General features: G+C 37.7%; 1 protein-coding gene across 7 annotated transcripts in view; it reads right to left on the reverse strand.

Annotated features, from left to right (window-relative positions):
* Positions 1–19,088, reverse strand: part of AGFG1 (ArfGAP with FG repeats 1) — a 79,986-nt gene that overhangs the window by 34,127 nt on the left and 26,771 nt on the right. For all 7 annotated transcript variants that reach the window (XM_081813467.1, XM_081813463.1, XM_081813464.1 and 4 more), the window contains exon 3: positions 2,103–2,218. In XM_081813467.1, coding sequence (XP_081669593.1) covers positions 2,103–2,218 — 116 coding nt within the window. The remainder of the gene's footprint in view (positions 1–2,102; positions 2,219–19,088) is intronic.

Genomic DNA, 19,088 nt, shown 5'->3' on the forward strand with positions numbered 1-19,088 from the left:
AAATGGAAACAGGAAGTTATGCTTTCCCATAATCTGGTGTATTCACTGAGGATATCAAGTTTTATCAAAGGATAAAACCAGATAATACTATTTGGTTCAAAATACTCATCTGACTAAAAGTAAAGAAGCTAGGCTTGTGTAGCATAAAAGTGAGTCTGAAAACTGATCTAACAATTTCAAAACCCCTTTAGATCTAACACAACAATAACCTCAAGGTGTTAAGTACAGTGAGGATTTTTAGGGAGACTGCATTTAGATAGTGCTTATGTCATGTTAAAAACCCACTGCACTGCTCTCTCATTACATGTCCCAGGGATGCAGAAGTGTGAGTTTAAAATGCACAGGGCCTGGCCCACCTGACTGTGGGTCACTCCCTCTAGGTGCCCACCGTTCAAGTGTGTATTTGTATTATTCTTGTCATTACTACCCTGTTTCTCAGGAAGTAACATGAATTATAATTATTTGAGGTTTACAGTTATTTGGGTTATAGTCTGAATTACTAATTTTATAATTACCATCATAAATGCAAGAAGGGAATCAATGGTTTTAAATCTATTAAGTCTTACTCATGCACCCTTTTCTTTTGCTAGTTGAAAAATAAACCATCTGAAATCCCAGCTAAATTCTATTCAAACTAACTTTCTGAGCTGGTAAAACTGTTGGGAAAATCAAAATTAGGCTATAGCTATGCAAGGAGAAAGGTCTAACTACAGGATACAAGATCTTGGAAATTAAGAGCTGAAATGATAGAAGGATAATTTTACACTCCATTTTAAGAGAATCATTTATGCCACCATGTTTTTACTATTACTCCACCCTGAAAGATTTTCTTCTTTCTTCATCTAAAATTTTACTAGTATGGGAGTGCCTGGGTGGCTCAGTCCGTTAAGCGCCCAACTTCAGCTCAGGTCATGATCCCGGAGTCCCGGGATCAAGCCCTGCATCAGACTCCCTGCTCAGTGTGGAATCTGCTTCTCCCTCTGCCCCTCGCCCGGCTCTCATGCTCTCTCTCACTCTCTCTCAAATAAATAAATAAAATCTTTTAAAATTGTACTAGTATGTTTTTATCTCCCTTCATACTGAACGCATCTAGTGCCGCTGAATGTAGCCCCTGGCTGTGACTAATCTTGCCTTGCAAAAAGTAGTCTCTTCTAGAAAACAATAAGAATCCAAAGTTCGCAGAGCACACATACCAAAGCCACTTCTTTCTACTGTGCTCACTGAATAAAAATAGAGATATGTCACCCATGAACCATAGCAAGTACTCCCTCAGGATCCCCAGGGTTAAAATACAGCTCCTCGGGAAAACAAGAAACCATTTACTTCCTCCTTATCTATTCCCCCTATTTGTGACTCTCTCCTTAATTTTCTTAACCCCCCAAGAAGGAAATATATACCACTGAATAAAGAGTCTTAGTAAACTGAATTAAACTGTGTTCATATAGCTAAAAGTGACGACTCCAGAGTAACTGAATATAGTTTTATAGACGTATTTCCTGCTCTGCTTTTTAAAGGGCTTTACTAGCCATATGTCCAACCTGTTTTAACTTCTTTTAAAAAATTAACATCTGATGGATTTAGACAGGGGAGCATAAACGCTCCCTTCTTAACCAGGTAGTAAAATGATTTCTTGGGTGAGAAGTGAGGATATTTCGATCAAAGACTTACTGCAAAATGCAATTAAGTGGATGGATTACTACACAAGAGCTTTAGCATAGTGCTTAGTATATAAAAGATGCCAAATATTTGCTAAACGAATGACGATTTTAAGAAAGAGGCTGTTTAAAACTACAATGTCTTGAGAAGCTAATAGGACTACAGAAGGATTAGAAGGAAGGATCCCTAACTTTCCAAAAAAGGGTAGGAGGCCTGGGATTAAGGAACAAGCTGCTGCTAAATACAGGTGACTTAAGCAGAAGTCAAGGCTTTTAGAAACCAAATCCAATAAAATGCCAGAATATAACGAGGATCTATCTACCTACATACCTATTTCCTTATTTCCTATCTACCTATTTCCTTCCTTCCTTCCTTTTCAGATTAATCTTACCCATAATTAATGTGAGTTTGGGAGCCTTTGCTCTAAATACAAACTATTCACTCACCATCTTTTCTTTTCATACTTTTCTTGTAGGAACTCTTTCACTTTTTGTGGATCCCTGAAGTCTGGAATTGCTGAAGATCTATCATCAAATAATCCTAGCCAAATCTGTTTACAGACCTTTGGAAAGAATTAAAAAAACAAAAGTGTTAATTTCAACATCTTAACTTAATGAAATTTTAAGGGAAAATTAGGATTCTTTCAAAAAGCTAACCTACTTAATACCACTCCTTTCAATGAGAATATTTACCACAAAGAAAAATGAAGAAGCAACGAATGAAGTAAATTTTATATATCCAGTCTGCAATAAAATCTTAGCAACAGTATTATAAAAAATAACACCTCACAGGGAAACAATTAATGAAATGGGATCTGAGGGGATATGGGACTTTTTGGTCTTGAAATGACCATAAACTGTAAGCCCTGAACTAAGTCGTATACTTTTATAAACCTCAGTTCCTTCACCCATAAAACAGAGGAATTAGACCAACAGCAATTTCATGGATCTTTGACAGATTTAAAAATCAACCAAAAAAGCGGCGCCTGGCTGGTTTTAGTCAGTAGAGCATGTGATTCTTTCTTTTAAAAAAAGATTTATCTATTTACTTATTTGAAAAAGAGAGAGCGCACACACTTGTGCATGAACGGGGGGGGGGGCGGCAGCAGAGGGAGAGGGAGAGGGAGAAAAGAGTCTTAAGCAGACTCTGCATTGAGCATGGAGCCAGAAACAAGGCTCAATCCCAGGACCCTGAGATCACGACAGGAGCCAAAACCAAGAGTCAGACGCTTAGCCAACTACGCCACCCAGGTGCCTCTAGAGCATATGACTCTTGACCTCAGGGTCATGAGTTAAAGCCCCATGTTGGATGCAGAGATTAATTAAAAAAATAAAAAATAAAAAGTACTAGAATCATAAATAAGTATAATAACAGTAACAAAAATACAAGGCAGATACAACTCTAGCTTTATAATCACCTCCTATGCTTTCTTACCCCTAATGGCTAAAAAGTAAGAATCTAAGATATTTAACTTTTTAGAAAAATTACAGAAATGAAATGATGCAGAACTCAGAACACAAAGAGCAGAGAAATATAAAGAAAAAACTGATAAGGTGGACTTCAAAATTTACAACTCTTGCTCTTCAAAAAAAAACTTAAAAGAAAAAATGAAAAGGCAAGCAAGCCACCAACTGATAAAAAGTACTGGCAAAATGTGTTAAGAACCTAAAAGAACGTGAATCCAAAACACATTTAAAAGTTTCTAAAACTCAACTATAAAAAACTTGTAAGAGTGGGCAGAGAAGTTGAACAGACACTTCACTAAAGACATACATATCACAAATAAGCAGCCCCAAATCACCAGTCATGCAGAAAATAAAAACGACACCAAGACTCCACTACAAAGAAACCCATAGATACCACTAGATGGCTAAAAATAAAAAGATTAACCATATCATGTGTTGGTAACAATGTGGAACAATTGGAACTCTCAAAAATGTTAAAATGGTACAACCACTTTGGAAGACCGTTGACGATTTCTTAAAAGTTAAATATATACCTACCAGATGACCCAGCCATCCCACTTCTAAGTATTTACCCAACAAAAATAAAAAACACATGTCCACACTCAGATTTGTATACAATGTTCACAGCAGCTTTACAGATAATAACTCCAAAGTGGAAACAACCCAAAATGTTCATCAACAGGTTGAATGGATCTGTTTTGGAGTATCCAAGTAGGATACTATTCAGCAATTACAAGGAATAAATTATTGATACAGGCAACTACATGAATAAACCTCAAGATAATTATGCTGACTGAGAAGCCAGACCCCCCTCTAAAGTACATACTGTATGATTCCATTCATTTATATTTTAGAAAATATAAACGTATCTATAATGACAGAAAGCAGATCAGCAGATACATTACAAATAAGCACAAAAAAACTCTTCGGGATAATGAAAATGTATGTTGTCTTGTCACTATAGTGATGGTTTCACATATATAAAAATTCATCAAAATTGTATAGTTTAAATAAGCACATTATTGTAATTAATTATTCTTCAGTAAAGCTATAAGAAACTAGTCCACAAGTTTCCAAAATTATATTGTTTTAAAAAATAACCAATTATTACACTGTGAAAAGAACAGTATCTAGCTTCAAAAAGCCCGACAAAGATTTGAGGAATCAGGATGAAAAGCAGCAGCACACCTCTCAATCTTACCCTGCTCACTGAAGTGGGTAAGGGAGAAAGAGGAACCAGAAAAAGGACTCACCCTTCTCCTCTATCTGGACCCCAAGCATGTTTCAGGACAACTTTTCTTGTGGTTCCCTCCTACTCCAGGCGCAGTACAGACACTATACCATCATTAAGGCAGTAGAGCTGACACACATAAGTTCTAGGCTAAGGCACAATCTCATTATAAAAATTTTCAGTGGCAAAGCCCAAGAAGCGCAGACACCCAGAAATGGTGATGCAACTTACTGCCCGAAATACGATCAACCCTGTAGAGGGCCAGTTTCTCCAAAAACTATTTAACAATTTAAAAGGAACCACATGGGACTCTCCTTAGTCAGAAACCTGACTAATGATTCTCCAAAAATGTAATTTTTGAAAGATGCTGTGGCTTTACAATTACGTTTATAAAGGGGGGATTAGAAGTTTCTAATTCTTCTATCTTAAAAATTCCCAAATGAGAAAACAAGAGACATGGTAATCATTTGCCCAAGGCCAAAGAATTATTAACTGTAACTGACACAATTAGTTCAGGACACTTTATGACATTTAGTCTTTACATTCCAAAAGTCCCCATTAACTACCATATACAATTTTTTAAACAACAAATAGTGAATAAATAACAAATACACAAATAAAAAGAAGATGGGCTGAAGAGAGATCATTAAATTACTGTCTTGGCACTCATCATGGTAATATAAAGCAAAGATGACGTACGTGATGGTAAACTTTATAGACAGCTGGCCTTAGCAGCCTGTAGGCCCTGCCACTCAAAATTCTGAACTGCTGCGGTGCTGCTCTGGCTCGCTGACTGGAAAAACCATTAAAACTGGCTGCTTTGGTCCACTACAAATTCATGCTATCTCACTATCAAAGCCCCTTGATATTGGTCAGTTCTTATTTCTGACTATGTTACCCCACAATAACTATTTTCTATATTGCTCAAAATCCTGAGTGAATTACTAATACAGCAAGCAGTACCGAGGCCTGTGATCATGAGTATTAAAATGAAACCAGGCATAAAAGTTGTATGTTTCCCTCCAGCCTCATAGGGTTATTTAGGTACAAAGTAGTCAAGTGTTGGCTTTAATCAAGGTAAAATACAACAGAAGTTAAAAAGGAGTGGTTATAACAGACCATGGAATCTAAAGTGAGAAAAACAACGATACGATGAGGATGATGGACAACAAAGAAGGTTAGGTTCAGGTTGTAATAAAGTTGCTGGGAGCTAGAAATTAGAGGGAATGAGCTGGGAAGAAAGAAGTGGGGGTGCTCAGAGAACAGGATGTATGAACCTGAACTCTGAGAGGTGATTCAGTTACTGATAAATAAAAAGTCTAAAATAAGATGCAAGATTACAGGAGGTTAAGAGGTCAAGGAATTCAGGCGGCCAAATTATCTATTATTATGATAATCATGTGCTTTATCCATGCAGATACTGAGATTGGGAGAAATGATTAACACTAGTAGAAAAAAGACATTATGTAAGGAGCTAAAATCTATAATGAATGAGGGGCCTCACAGGTATGACTGCAACAAGAAGCCACAGCAGTTGATAAAATCTACTTGCACAAGAAACATGCGGCTGGGGCCCCAGAAACACCACTGGGGAGCAAGAATGAGACTGAAAAGCCAACACCTGAAAGAGCTGCACTCATGATGTAATTAGTTTTGATAATCTCTTTGAGGGAGGTGGATAATTAGTTCTAATTATAGAATAATGTGATGGCTAGGGTAGTTCAGAGCCTAGACTAGGGAATCAGACAGCCTGAATTTGAATTCCAACTCGGTTTAGTAATAGAATCTGCTTCACAGGGATGGTGGAAGGGTTAAATGAGTTAATAGGAGTTTTCTTCTCTGGAACAGGCATATATGTGAACTTTAACTAGTATTAGTTATTATCACTTTCAGAGGTGGGTTATGGAACAGTAAAGTGAGCAAGGGCTGGGAAGTAGAGGTCTCCTCAGGAACACAGGAAACTATGAGTCTCCCTTCTTTCCTGCTACAGACAGAATCAAAGTTGTGTTGATAATCTCCCTCCTCCAAACTTATTTTTTTTTTTAACATTTTATTTATCTGACAGAGACAGACACAGGGAGAGAGGGAACACAAGCAGGGGGAGTGGGTGAGGGAGAAGCAGACCTCCCGCTGAGCAGGGAGCCCCATGCAGGACTCAATCCCAGAACCCTGAGATCATGACCTGAGCTGAAGGCAGACACTTAACCAACTGAGCCACCCAGGCGCCCCTTCTCCTCCAAACTTCTATAGCACTTTGTACCTCTCACATGAGATTCATTACCAACTGCCTCATATTCAAATTACTGCAAGCATCTCGTGTACTTTTGAATTCCCCACAATGCTTAAAAAGATGGGTTGTGCCATAGTGTGTGTTCAATAAACATAACAATAATGCTCAAAACCACACATCATTTATTTTAAAATAAAATTACGTATCAGCCAACAGAATAAACCCATGAAATTGTCAGGATAATTTTCTCCTTATTCTAGTGCTAATCCACTTCAGAATTGCAATCATAATAGTCACTGACAGAACCTAAAATATTTTAAAGCGTATTTATCAGTCAGGGTTGCCACAGAAAACAGGTGGCATACTCAATTTGGGAAATTTGAAAAAAGTTTAATAGACTATTTACAAAGCACAGAGGCTGTAAGGAAATCACATGAGTATAGTTCCCTGCATTAGTAAGAGCAGGGCCCAACCCTACCCATTGGCAGTGAAGGGAGGAAGAGAGGAAGATGTCAGTAACCTTAAAAGGAAGAGGGCTACTTAATAGGAGTTTGACCTTCAATGGAAGGATGCAAAAAGGATACAAGAAACCCCACAGGGAAGAAGAAAGTAAGTATTTTAACCTCTCCCTCTTTCCTCTCTTTGATCTGCTGACAATGTTACCCATCAGCTAAACCCAACTGGAAGCCAGGAATCAAGAAAGCCCATCTGTGTATCCAGATAAGCCAGCTGCCTGGAGCCAGGGCAGGGTAAAGACCAGAGCTAGAAGGCAGATGGAAGCTCTCCAGCACAACACCCAAACCAAGATAATAAATATATGCAGTGCAAGCAATTTAACAAACTAAATTACGGACACCAGAGATAGGAAACATCCATACTAATTCTCAATTACTCCTATAAAAAAGGAAGGGTAAGAAAACAGTGCTGCACCAGGCTTGAGAAGGAAAATAGCTAAGGGCAGAGATTACAGCTTTATGATCCCCTCATGGGACAGCAAAACAGAGCAGAAATCTGTGTGAGAGGCAATTTACCTTTATTCTGACAAACTCTTATTTTCACAAAGAGGATGCAAAGAATAAACATTGTGACTAGCCTGTTTGCAACCTCTAGGTAAAAGATAAAAAATAAGGAAAGGACAGAAAGATGCTCTGGAATTAGAAAATCTTTTTTTCATTAATCCAATCTATATACATCCAACCAGACTTTTTTGTCTTTTCACTCCTTAGTGGAGAGATGGAGGATTATTGACTCCATGTAAGATATAATTACAGCATTTGATAATATTGCCCATAAAATACAGAAACAAGTAATAAGAGACTTAAAGAAATGAAAAATTCACGAACAAGTAACTAATATCCACTCTAAGAACACAGAAAAACTGAACAGAAATAAATATTAACAAACAGGAAATCCCATTAGAAGCTCTCAAGAGAGATACCATGTATCATCAATATATTATTTTACCCTAAAAAGAAAAATCAGTTTTTTGCCTTAATTTGCCCTAAAAATCCAAAATCAGAAAAATATCGCAAATACATGTCATGACTCAAGTTAAATACTGGAAAAATAAGTACATTATTAACATTTCCTATACCCATCCAACCTACATTAGCATGACTATGCTAGTATTTCTAGACTGGAAGGTATTTCTCCGTGATAGCCTATCTAAAGGATATATATTAATTAATAATACTTAGAGAAACAAAGACACTATTCATAAGACTTACGCAAGAGAAACAGTTCTCCATGTATATATCTTTTTAGGAATATATGGTATATTCCATCTTAAAATTTGGTTTTAAAAAATGTGAAAGAATTAGAACATATGCAACTGATTCACTGAAGAGGCACTCACAAACTTTATGTGCAGATAACTAAGAGACCAGAGCCTGGTGAACCAGACACATAAATGGATACGTGAGGGAACAAGACTTATATCAAATCCAATTTATTTAATCTTAGGTTTTTCTTTTTTTAATTTAAGCACAAACTACCTTATAATGGCTTCCTTAACATAAAAATCAAATTCTTCACCAATTTAGGCTCCAAAGGAGCCAACCCCTGATTAACTCTACAGACTCCTCTTCTATCCTCACTCTTTCTAGCCACACAGGCCTCCTCAGAAAGTCTTCCCTGAACATACAATCCAAAGGGGGCAACATCCCCCACACCAAACCTCATATATACATTACTACAACATATTACTTACTTTCACCCCCTTTATCTCACAGCTTCTAAATGTAAATTTCATGAGGCAGGAACCTTCTCTCTGAATCACCACTATTTGTATTTTCAGTGCCTGACACATAGGAGACACGAAATAAATAACCTAGTGCATGAGTGAAAGCAACTTCCTATCAGCATTGAAGTATATGCGCTGCAGAAATTATGTTTTCCCTTTGTTCCACCTAAAATATACATGCTGACCTAGAACATTTAGCTTACCAACTTACTCATGCAGAAGTAATAAATTCACTGATCCAAATGCTCATTCTATATAGACCAGAGGTTAGCAAATTAAACCTCGCAGGCTAAATCTGGCCTATGGTCTGTGTTAGGCAGCTACAGTTTCATTGGAACACAGCCACGTGCACTTGTTTATCTACTGTCTATGCTGCTTTGTTGGGTAGCTACAACAGAGACCATATGGTCCACAAAACCTAATATGTACTATCTGACCCCTTACAGAAAAGGTCTGCCAACCCCGACTTAACCTGCAAGTACGGACTTACTAGGATACCATCCCAGCATCCAAAAATAGTAACAATTTAAATAGGATAACAAATAAAAGCCTACTTTAGAGGCAGGTCTTATACTGTGCATGGGGAGTAACAGATGAAACTAAAATGAAAGAAGCCTTTCCTTGGAGGGAGAACTTTCCAAGAATGAGGACTATCTAAGGGCCAATTTATTCCCTAGAGAATAAAGGAGAAAAAGTACCAGAGTAAGTTTCATGTGAGGATTAACAGGTATTTAACACTTGTTTTCTAAGTAACTGATGAGTATAAAGAATAGAAAAAAGCAGGAAATATTTAGAACACTAGAAAGAAATTAAACGCAGTGGAAACCGCAGCAAAACTTACTTACAAATATCTATGTCTGTGAAGGAGACCAGCTTTAATTCAGAAATCTACCATGGCCACTTAGTAAAAGGCAGTACACAATACACAGCACATTCCCACGGCGGATTTCATTTAAAATCTCTAATGTCAGATAGTGTTTCAGACAGGTTTCGAAGAACAAAAACCTTATGGGAACCTGTAAAGAGAAAGCCATCTGGGACTAGGTAGTCTGAGTATCTGTTTCCAAAGCCCCTCTCCACACCTGTCCCACCAAACAGTTTATCACCTCTGATTCTCACAGTATCTCTATAAAGTCACTGCTCTTATCTTAGTACATGATTTTCTTTCCTGTTTACTTGTTAAGACTGCACATGGCCCAAGTACATACTGTCTTTTTGGTTTAAGTGAGTCATCATTTGAATCTAGCCTCTGTGAACCTCAATTCAATTTCTTAAAAGAAGGAGGATCTGATTAGTCACTGGCCCCCAGGGTTAGCTGTCCATTCCTGGTCCAATAAACTGTGTGTTTGTGTCTTTATTCTGTGGTTTTCCCAAGACAGGGAGAGGGAGTCTTCCCCCTTTCTTCCATCAGCAAGGAGCATGAGCATGGTAAGGACTCCCCAACCCAAAACACATGTTGATTCATGAATGTGCTTTGCAAATTACAGAAAGCTTTATAAATGTAAAATTTACTACTTTAGTGAAGTCACATTAGTGTGGAGAAAGATTATCAACTGCCCCGCTTTCTCAAACTAAGATGACATATGTAAATTACCCTGTATGGCTGTATGGGGAACGAAATAATTGGTCTTTTAATTTTGTACGCTATGTCTTTAAAAAGCTTCCTGGTTTTAGCTAGTTAAATTTATCAATATTTACTTTGTGATTTTTCCATTGTTTTTAGTATATAAAGTTCTTACACATTTATATGTTAAACAGTCAGCTATATTTTCTATTAATTTTTATGGTAATCGCTTGTGGGTTTTTTTGTCTACCCCAAGCGTATACAACCTTAAACACTACAATTTAGTCTGTTTCTTAGCCACAAAATAATTTGTTTTTCAGAAAAGTTGCAAGTGTAGTAGAAAAGAACTCCCATATACCCCTTACCCAAAGTCTCTAATGTTAACATTTACTTTACCATTTTCTCTTGAGACAAAATTTTTTCTGAACCATTTAGATATGAACCTTCTCTTCCTAAATGTGTATCTCCTAAAAACAGGGACATTCTTTTATATAACCATAAGCAAAATTATCAAAATCAGAAAATAAACATTTTCTTTTATTATTATCTAATCCACAGACTAGCCAATTATCTTTTTTTTTAATTTATTTATTAGAGAGAGAGAGAGTGAGAGAGAGCGCGCAAGAGGGGGTAGGGTTAGAGGGAGAAGCAGACTCCCCGCCGAGCAGGGACCCCAATGTGGGACTCGATCCCCGGACTCCGGGATCATGACCTGAGCCGAAGGCAGTCACTTAACCAACTGAGCCACCCAGGCGCCCTAGCCAATTACCTTAATAATGTCCTTTATAGCAAAAGAAAAACGATCACCCGGCACAGAATCCATAACCATCTTCTTGCCTTTAATCTGGAACAGTTCCTTCGTGAATAGTTCCTTCATGTGTCCTTGACATCTTTGAAGAGTACAGCTAGTTATTTTGTAGTATGTTCCTTTATTTTGGTTTTCTCAAAATAAAATTTTTGTCATGCACGTAAACCATGCTGTATCCTCAGTGCATTATATCAGGAGACACATGATGTCAACTTGTCCCATTCCTGGGTGATGTTAAGTGACATATGCCAGATTTCTCCACAATAAAGTCACAATTTTTCCCTTTGGGATTAAAAAATATCTTGTAGGGAGACACTCTGAGACATTTTCTATATTTTTATTGTTTTTGTGCTTTTAAATTGTAACTTTAAATACTTCTGGAGACGCCTGGGTGGCTCAGTCGGTTAAGCACCTGCCTTCAGCTCAGGTCATGATCCCAGGGTCCCGGGATCGAGTCCCAAGTCCTGCATCGGGCTCCTTGCTCAGCAGGGAGCCTGCTTCTCCCTGCCGCTCCCCCTCCTTGTGCTCTCTCTCTCTGACAAATAAATAAAATCTTTAAAAAAAATTTAAAATTAAAAATAAAATACTTCTGAAATTTATTTTGGTATACTATGTCAGTTAACACTGACTTTCCCTTTACTGAATAACCAATTCCTTCCACACTGAACTGCTGAAATTGATTTATTTTATGAAAACTTCATATACCTAATACATATAAAGATTACAGCGTATCTCAGGATCTAGTCTACAGATCTGTGCCTATTCTAGTTTCAGACTATTGTAGTTGCCACACATTTATATTGCAAATTATTGCCTATAAACACAGATATATTTAGTATTTGAGTAGAGCCAATCTTATTTCCTCTTTGGTTTACAATTTCTTCCTAGTTAATTTTACTTCTTCGTTTTTTTGGATGAAGTTCAGAATCACCATCTAAAAAAGAGAACAAAATTCACACCAGTGTTTTGGTTCCAATCATTCTACACTTAATTTGTGAACCTCTTAAAGCACAGCATTCTCATTTCCAAAGACAGTTATGAATCCTATATGCAAAACTGCCAAGAAGGAAAAATTAACCAAAGGTTTTAGTTTCTCTCTCTCCACAGAGAGTTTTCAATTTTTACATTTTCCAGAATGTAACTAATAACAGGGAGCAAAGGAGCAGAATGGGCAAGTTAACCTAATCATATTTCCTTTAGAACTGAATATTAAGAACAGTTTTATTTATTTGTCATGATATGAAAATAAGAACTGTTCGTGGATTATCAATGGCTTAAAGATAGCATCAATACCAGCGAACCACCGCTAACAAGAACATTACTCATTCAATGTTTAACTCAATCTATAAGGTTCAATGATAATAACTGATTTGTACTGACATTTCTATTGTCTGGTTGGCCTGGTGACTAAAGGCATGCATTTGCCAGACAGCTGACTGAAGCTGGGAATGTAGTCTTTGGCTGAGGAATAGAGAGACTAACTGGCCCAAATGCAAAACAAGCCTCTGAAGTAAACCTGATTTGTACCATATTCTAGGTAAATTAATTATCTGGAGAAGAAACATTTCGTTTTCTTTGAACATTTGCGAATACATGGCTGACTCACAGGTTAATAAAAAAGAAAAAAAAAAAAAGGAGAAGGAATATTCAGGCAAAGCTCTTCTAAGCAGACATGAGGGTTGCAGAAGAGTTGAGTTTTAAGTAGGTTTCCAAAACAGATTATTTCCATGTCCAAGGGGGAGAATTTGAGCATCAATTGGAATAACTATAACAGACTGAAACACATCAAATAATTTCACAACGATATTTAAAAAAAAACCACACACCTAGTTGGTCACTGTTGGAAGATGCTATGGAGCTAACTCATTTTGGAACAGTTAAACATGGAGAACCATAAACAGCTTTATGTGCACTATACCTGATATGTATGAGAAGCAGTTTTGATGTACTTAAAAATAATAAAAGTATTGTATGTTAATGTAAATGACTTTTATTTATGAAAATAGCTATATTTTCTAAAACTAAAACCGTTAGTGAAAAAAGTGGCACTGTTTTACATCTTTTTTTTTTTTAATGTTTTATTTATTTATTCATGAGAGTCAGAGAGAGAGACAGAGAAAGGCAGCGGCAGAGGGAGAAGCAGGCTCCCCACCTAGCAGGGAGCCCGATGCGGGACTCAATCCCAGGGCCCCAGGATCGTGACCTGAGCCGAAGGCAGACGCTTAACCATCTGAGCCACCCAGGGGCCCCTGTTTTACATCTTTGCAAATTTCATTAATACCAGATTGAACAGTAGACAGCTGATTTCTCATCTGCTTCTGCATCTTTATGTTACATAGCTTCTGGAAAACTCTCCCGTATACTCATGAGAATGAAAGTAAAAATAGCAAATCAAGTCTTCATTATTAAAAATTTTTGACTTTACAGAATCCCTGAAAAGGTCTCAAGGATCCCCAACAGGTCCCCAGACTGCACTTGGAAAACTGCTAAGTTAGAAATCACCACTTTGAGCCCAAATATTTAACTGTTTTCAAAATGAGTTAATGGATGTAGGAAGAGAGAACTGCAGTAAGAGCTGCTAACATACCCCCCCAACAATGTCTACCATGCACGAACACACCACCCGACAACCTATAAAACACTGGGTCTTCCCCTTCTCCAAATTAAACATGAATCTTAAGAAGCTACTAGATCCAACTACCAATTTACAGGTAACATGATGACAGAGGAACAATGACACTACGACATGGAAAGAATCAGCAAAATCCAGACATTGGAAACTACTGAACAAACAACTGGGCTGGGAGAAAGGAGAAGCAAGAAGGAGAGGAGAAAGGGAGGGGAGATGGAAGAAGGAAAAGAAGGAGACAGAATAGGAGTAAATATTACTTACAGAAACTTATAGGAAAAAAAAAAAGATTTAAAAGGCAAGTAAGGCAGTTTTCACTTCCAGTAATGTCAGAATAGCTCATATTAACACCCAACTCTCCAGCAGATGAGAACTATAAACTCTACGCAAACAGTAAAAACTATCAGAAGACACTAAAGAGCAACCACAGCGAACAGAAACTGGAGAGGAAACTAGGTATTTTCTGTTTTTTTTTTTTTAAAGATCATCACTAGAAAGCAGGACCCAGTCAGTGCCAAGCAGAGCTGGTCAAACTCCAACAGAAATCCACAAATCTTAAAAAGGAGATCCCTGCAACCATAATAACTGGAAAGTGAAGGGCAAATCCAGGGAGGGAGAGAATCAGAGAATAGGAGCCACAAAACCTGCAGAACAACTCTGCCCAGATCTCTGGCTCACCTTTAAGGTAGGCATGTATGGGGCTGACTCCAAGCAATTAGAGACTAAAAAAACTGAGCATAGATTTTAACTGGTATCCTCATGATAAGCAGAGTTTGCTAAAGTAAAACATGAACAAAAGAAACAAAACCAATACCTTTAAGGGACAAAACAGAATCCAGAGGCTCTACAACCTACCATTTCCAATATTCTGGATATAATCCCAAATCACTAGATATACAAAGAAACAGCAAAGTGTGACCTACAATCAAAAGAAAAGCAATCAGTAGAGACAGATCTGATATGATGATGACTTTTGAATTAGCAGACAATGATTTAAAGCAGCTAGTATCCCCATATGCAAGAGCATACAATGAATAAAACTTTGAAATCTCAGCAGAGAAATAAAAACTATAAAAAAGAACCAAATGTAAATTCTAGAACTGAAAAATATCAAATTAACTCCAAACAAAAAAACTAGAGTATGGAGAGAACAGAAGAGTCAGATGGGGAAGAACAGAAATTATCCAATCTGATGACGAGATCAGAGCTGAAAAAAGTAGTTAAGTAAACCTGAACACATAATTTAACAGAAATCTGAAGAATGAAAGATTGAGAAAAAAAATTAACAGAGCTTCAGGGACCTGTGGGACAATATCAAAATGTATAACATATTTGCAGGTGAAGTCTCAATTTTAAAATAATTTTGGGGGTGCCTAGGTGGCTCAAATGGTTAAGCATCTGCCTTTGGCTTGGGTCATGATCTCCAGGTCCTGGGATCGAGCCCTAGGTCAGGCTCCCTGCTCAGTGGAGAGTCTGCTTCTCTCTCTCCCACTGCCTCTCCCCTCCACTTGTGGTCTCTCTCTCTAGTGAATAAATAAAATCTTCAAAAATAAATAAATAAAATAATCTTCAAGACAAATTCACAGATTCACAAAGCTCAGAAAACACCATGAGTATAAACACACACACACATATACTTGCAAAGCATGCATAGGTACGTCATAGTCATACTTTAGAAAACAAAGATAAAGAGCTTCAAAATGGCCTATCACTATAGAGCAACAATAAAAATATCAAATAATATACTCTTTTCAAAGAAGAAAAGAGGATTACCAAAGATAACGAGAGACTGTGTAGTAGACGAACCATGAGAGACAATGGACTCTGAGAAACAAACTGAGGGTTCTAGAGGGGAGGCGGGGGAGGATGGGTTAGCCTGGTGATGGGTATTAAAGAGGGCACATTCTGCATGGAGCACTGGGTGTTATGCACAAACAATGAATCATGGAACACTACATCAAAAACTAATGATGTAATGTATGGAGATTAACATAACAATAAAAAAATTAAAAAAAAAAGAGAGAGACTGCATAATGACAGAATGATACCTTTATCAAGACAACACAGTAATAATAAATATGTTGGCCCCTAACAAGTTTCAAAATAAATGAAGCAAACAATAAAATAGGGGAAAATATACAAACCCACAATCATTTGTTTAACTGCTCAATCAGTAACTGATAAATTACCTAGACAAAATCAGTAAAGCGACCTACAAGAGCTGAACAGCACTATCAATCACAAACCTATAACTGACATTTATAGAACACTATACCCAACAACTTCAGAAACACATTCTTTTCAAGTGCATATAATACGTTCACCAAGACAGACTATATGTGCTGGACCATAAAACAAGTCTCAAAAAATAAGAAAGGTTGAGAGAACATACAGAGAATGTTCACTGACAAAAACAAAAGTAAATTAGAAACTGATTAGAGTAAGAGACCTACAAAAACCCTACATATGTGAAAATTAAACAATCACTTCTATATAATCCATGGATCAAAGAAGAAATCACAAGGGAAACTAGAAAACATTTTGAACTGAATGATAAAATACAACATATCAAAATTTCTGCAAAGCAGGTAAAGCAGAGGAGAGAAATTTATTGCTTTAAAATACTAGAAAAGAAAGCTTTCAAATCAATGCTTTTAGGTTCTACCTTAAGCAAAGAAAGAATAACACAGCAAATAGAAGAAATAATAAAGAGCAAAACTGTTATAGAATCTATGCACATTTAAAAGAGGGGGTTTCATTAACGTCAATAAATATGACAGCTTACGTGAAACAGGCAAATTCCCTGAAAAATACAAATCATCAAAACGGATACAAGAAACAGATAATCTGAAGAACCACAGTGGTCACTTTCATTCTCTGCCCCAGTGACACTCAAATCCCAGCATTCCTTTCTGTCCTAGAGAGCCGGGGTCATCTCAACTTGAGCAGCTGGCCAAAGATGATGGAGTCATCCACTCCCACGTTAAAAGAGTCCAGCACTTGGTATAGAAGCTGCCAACAGGGGAAAGGGGAACGGGGACCGCAGGGGGACAGCAGGGGGGCAGCCTGGGCTTGGTCCCTATGTCAAACAACAGCAGATCACTAAGTAGGACATACAAAAACAGGCAATAGGCCAAATTTGGGTGGGGGTGCAGGGGGCACAGTTTGCCAACTCCTGATCTAGGCATGTAATCTTCAAAAAAAGGGAAACTGGAGGACTTGCGCTACGTGACCTCAAGACTGAGGTCTTGTTTAAGATGTGGTACTGGTGTAAGGACCAATGAATAAATGAATGAAACTGAACACAGAGCCCTGAAACATACTCATACTTACATGGTCATTTCATGTTTGACAAAGGTTTCAAAGCAATCCATTGAGAAAAGTGCTTTTTAAAAATGGAGCTGGAACAACTGTATATATTCACAGAAAAAGATGAACCTCAACCTCTAGCACACCATATACTAAAACTAATTTGAGATTGATCATAGATGTAAATGTAAGAGCTAAAGCTTTCAAAGCTTCTAAAATAAAATGAGATTATGATGATTTGGGAGTAGGCAGAGATTTCTTAAGATAGAGCTGAGAAAGCAGTAACTATAAAACTAAAAATTGATAAAATTCATCAAAAAGACAAACATTTGCTTGTCAAAAGACACCAATAAGAAAATAAAGTAGAAAGCCACAGACTGAAAGAAAATACTCACTAATCACAGATCTTACAAAGAAGAATGAACAAATTCTGATCTATTCATATAATAGAGAAGTACCAGGTAATAAAAAAAGAACTACATGTATTCACCTGCATAACTCTCAAAAGAACTTTTACCAAAAAAAGCACACTTTATTATTTTATTTATATGAATATGAATAAAAATCAAAACACTGGTTGCCTCTGGAGGGGGGAGAAATTAAATAAGAAGGAATGACAAGGAACTTTTTGGGAAGATGGTCAAGCTCTACTTCTCTGCAGGGGTCTAGGTTGCCAAATTGGATGTATTTATTAAAACTCTTTCACAAGGTAAGATTTTTACATTTCAGTCTATGTAAATTATACCTCAAACAATTTTTAACAAATATTCCAATTAATGATATCCTAAAGATTTAAGTGACGTGAACCAATGTTTGCAACCTACTTTGAAATATAAAAAATATATAAGATGGATTGACTAATGGACAGCTACATAGATGTGTGCTAAAGCAAACACAGCACAGTATTTACTGTACCTGCATAATTTTTCCACTTTTATGTACACTTGAATTTTTCATAATAAAGTATCAGGAGGTAGAGGGGGCAGAAGACAGGCAGATCTGGTCATTGTGCTGTGGCTTTGAGCAGCCTCTGCCCAAGATCAGATCTTGCCATGACCATCCATGAGAGGGGTTCTGAGAGAATACAGCATGTAGCTCACCCTGCCCAGCAGAGCCGCTAATGCATCACAGCACTCTCACTACTGGGAGACCCCACTCACCTGCAGTAGGACCTAGAGGACCATGCTGTGACAAGTTCTGCAACAGAAGATGACTGCTCACAACCACCCCATCCTTGCAAAGATCCTAGACAGGCCAGTATGAGACTGTCCTTGGGGAACTAGTGGAGCCCACGGTCCAGTAGAAGATTGACAAGACACCATCTAAAACTCTAAGAAGTTCTTGTTGGGCATGGCCTTTGCTTACTCCTACCCAAAGCTGATCTTGCCCGTGCAGGATGGCTTGACTTTCATGAAACATGAAGAAACCTTCAATGTCATCACCAATTCCTTAAAAATCTATGGACCCAGAGCCTGTTTCAACTTTCTTCTTATCAGTTTATAAAGCACCCCCCAACCAGATGGCATCCCCTGTTGCCAAGATGAATGCCAGTTGTTGTCATAGAAGACAAACAGATTTCCTGCTCTGCAGTAAGAATTAAACATCAACTGTGAGGAGCCTGTACAGCAGCTGATGCTGCAGCAGTGGAGGAGACACGGGTGAGGGACTCCACCTCAGTGTGTACCACAGGGTACTTGTGCTGCAGGTTGGACTGCAAGGCCTAAAGTCATCGAGCTGTTCTGTTTCCCAGGGACTTACAATGGCAAGGCCCCCAGGTTAAAGGGTATCCAGCCCCACTGGTCTAAGGCCCCCGCCCTCAGAGGCAAAACTGGCTTTCTTCCCACAGTCCAAGCGATACAGGCCCCAAGCAGTTGCCTGGTCAGACTGTGATCATCTAGCCTCTGATCCTTTACCAGCAGTACAGTTTCAAAACCCATATTAACCACTCACAGC

Source organism: Leptonychotes weddellii, chromosome 3 (genome assembly GCF_054177405.1).
Source record: "Leptonychotes weddellii isolate Sample4059 chromosome 3, ASM5417740v2, whole genome shotgun sequence".
Taxonomy (NCBI): Eukaryota; Metazoa; Chordata; class Mammalia; order Carnivora; family Phocidae; genus Leptonychotes; species Leptonychotes weddellii.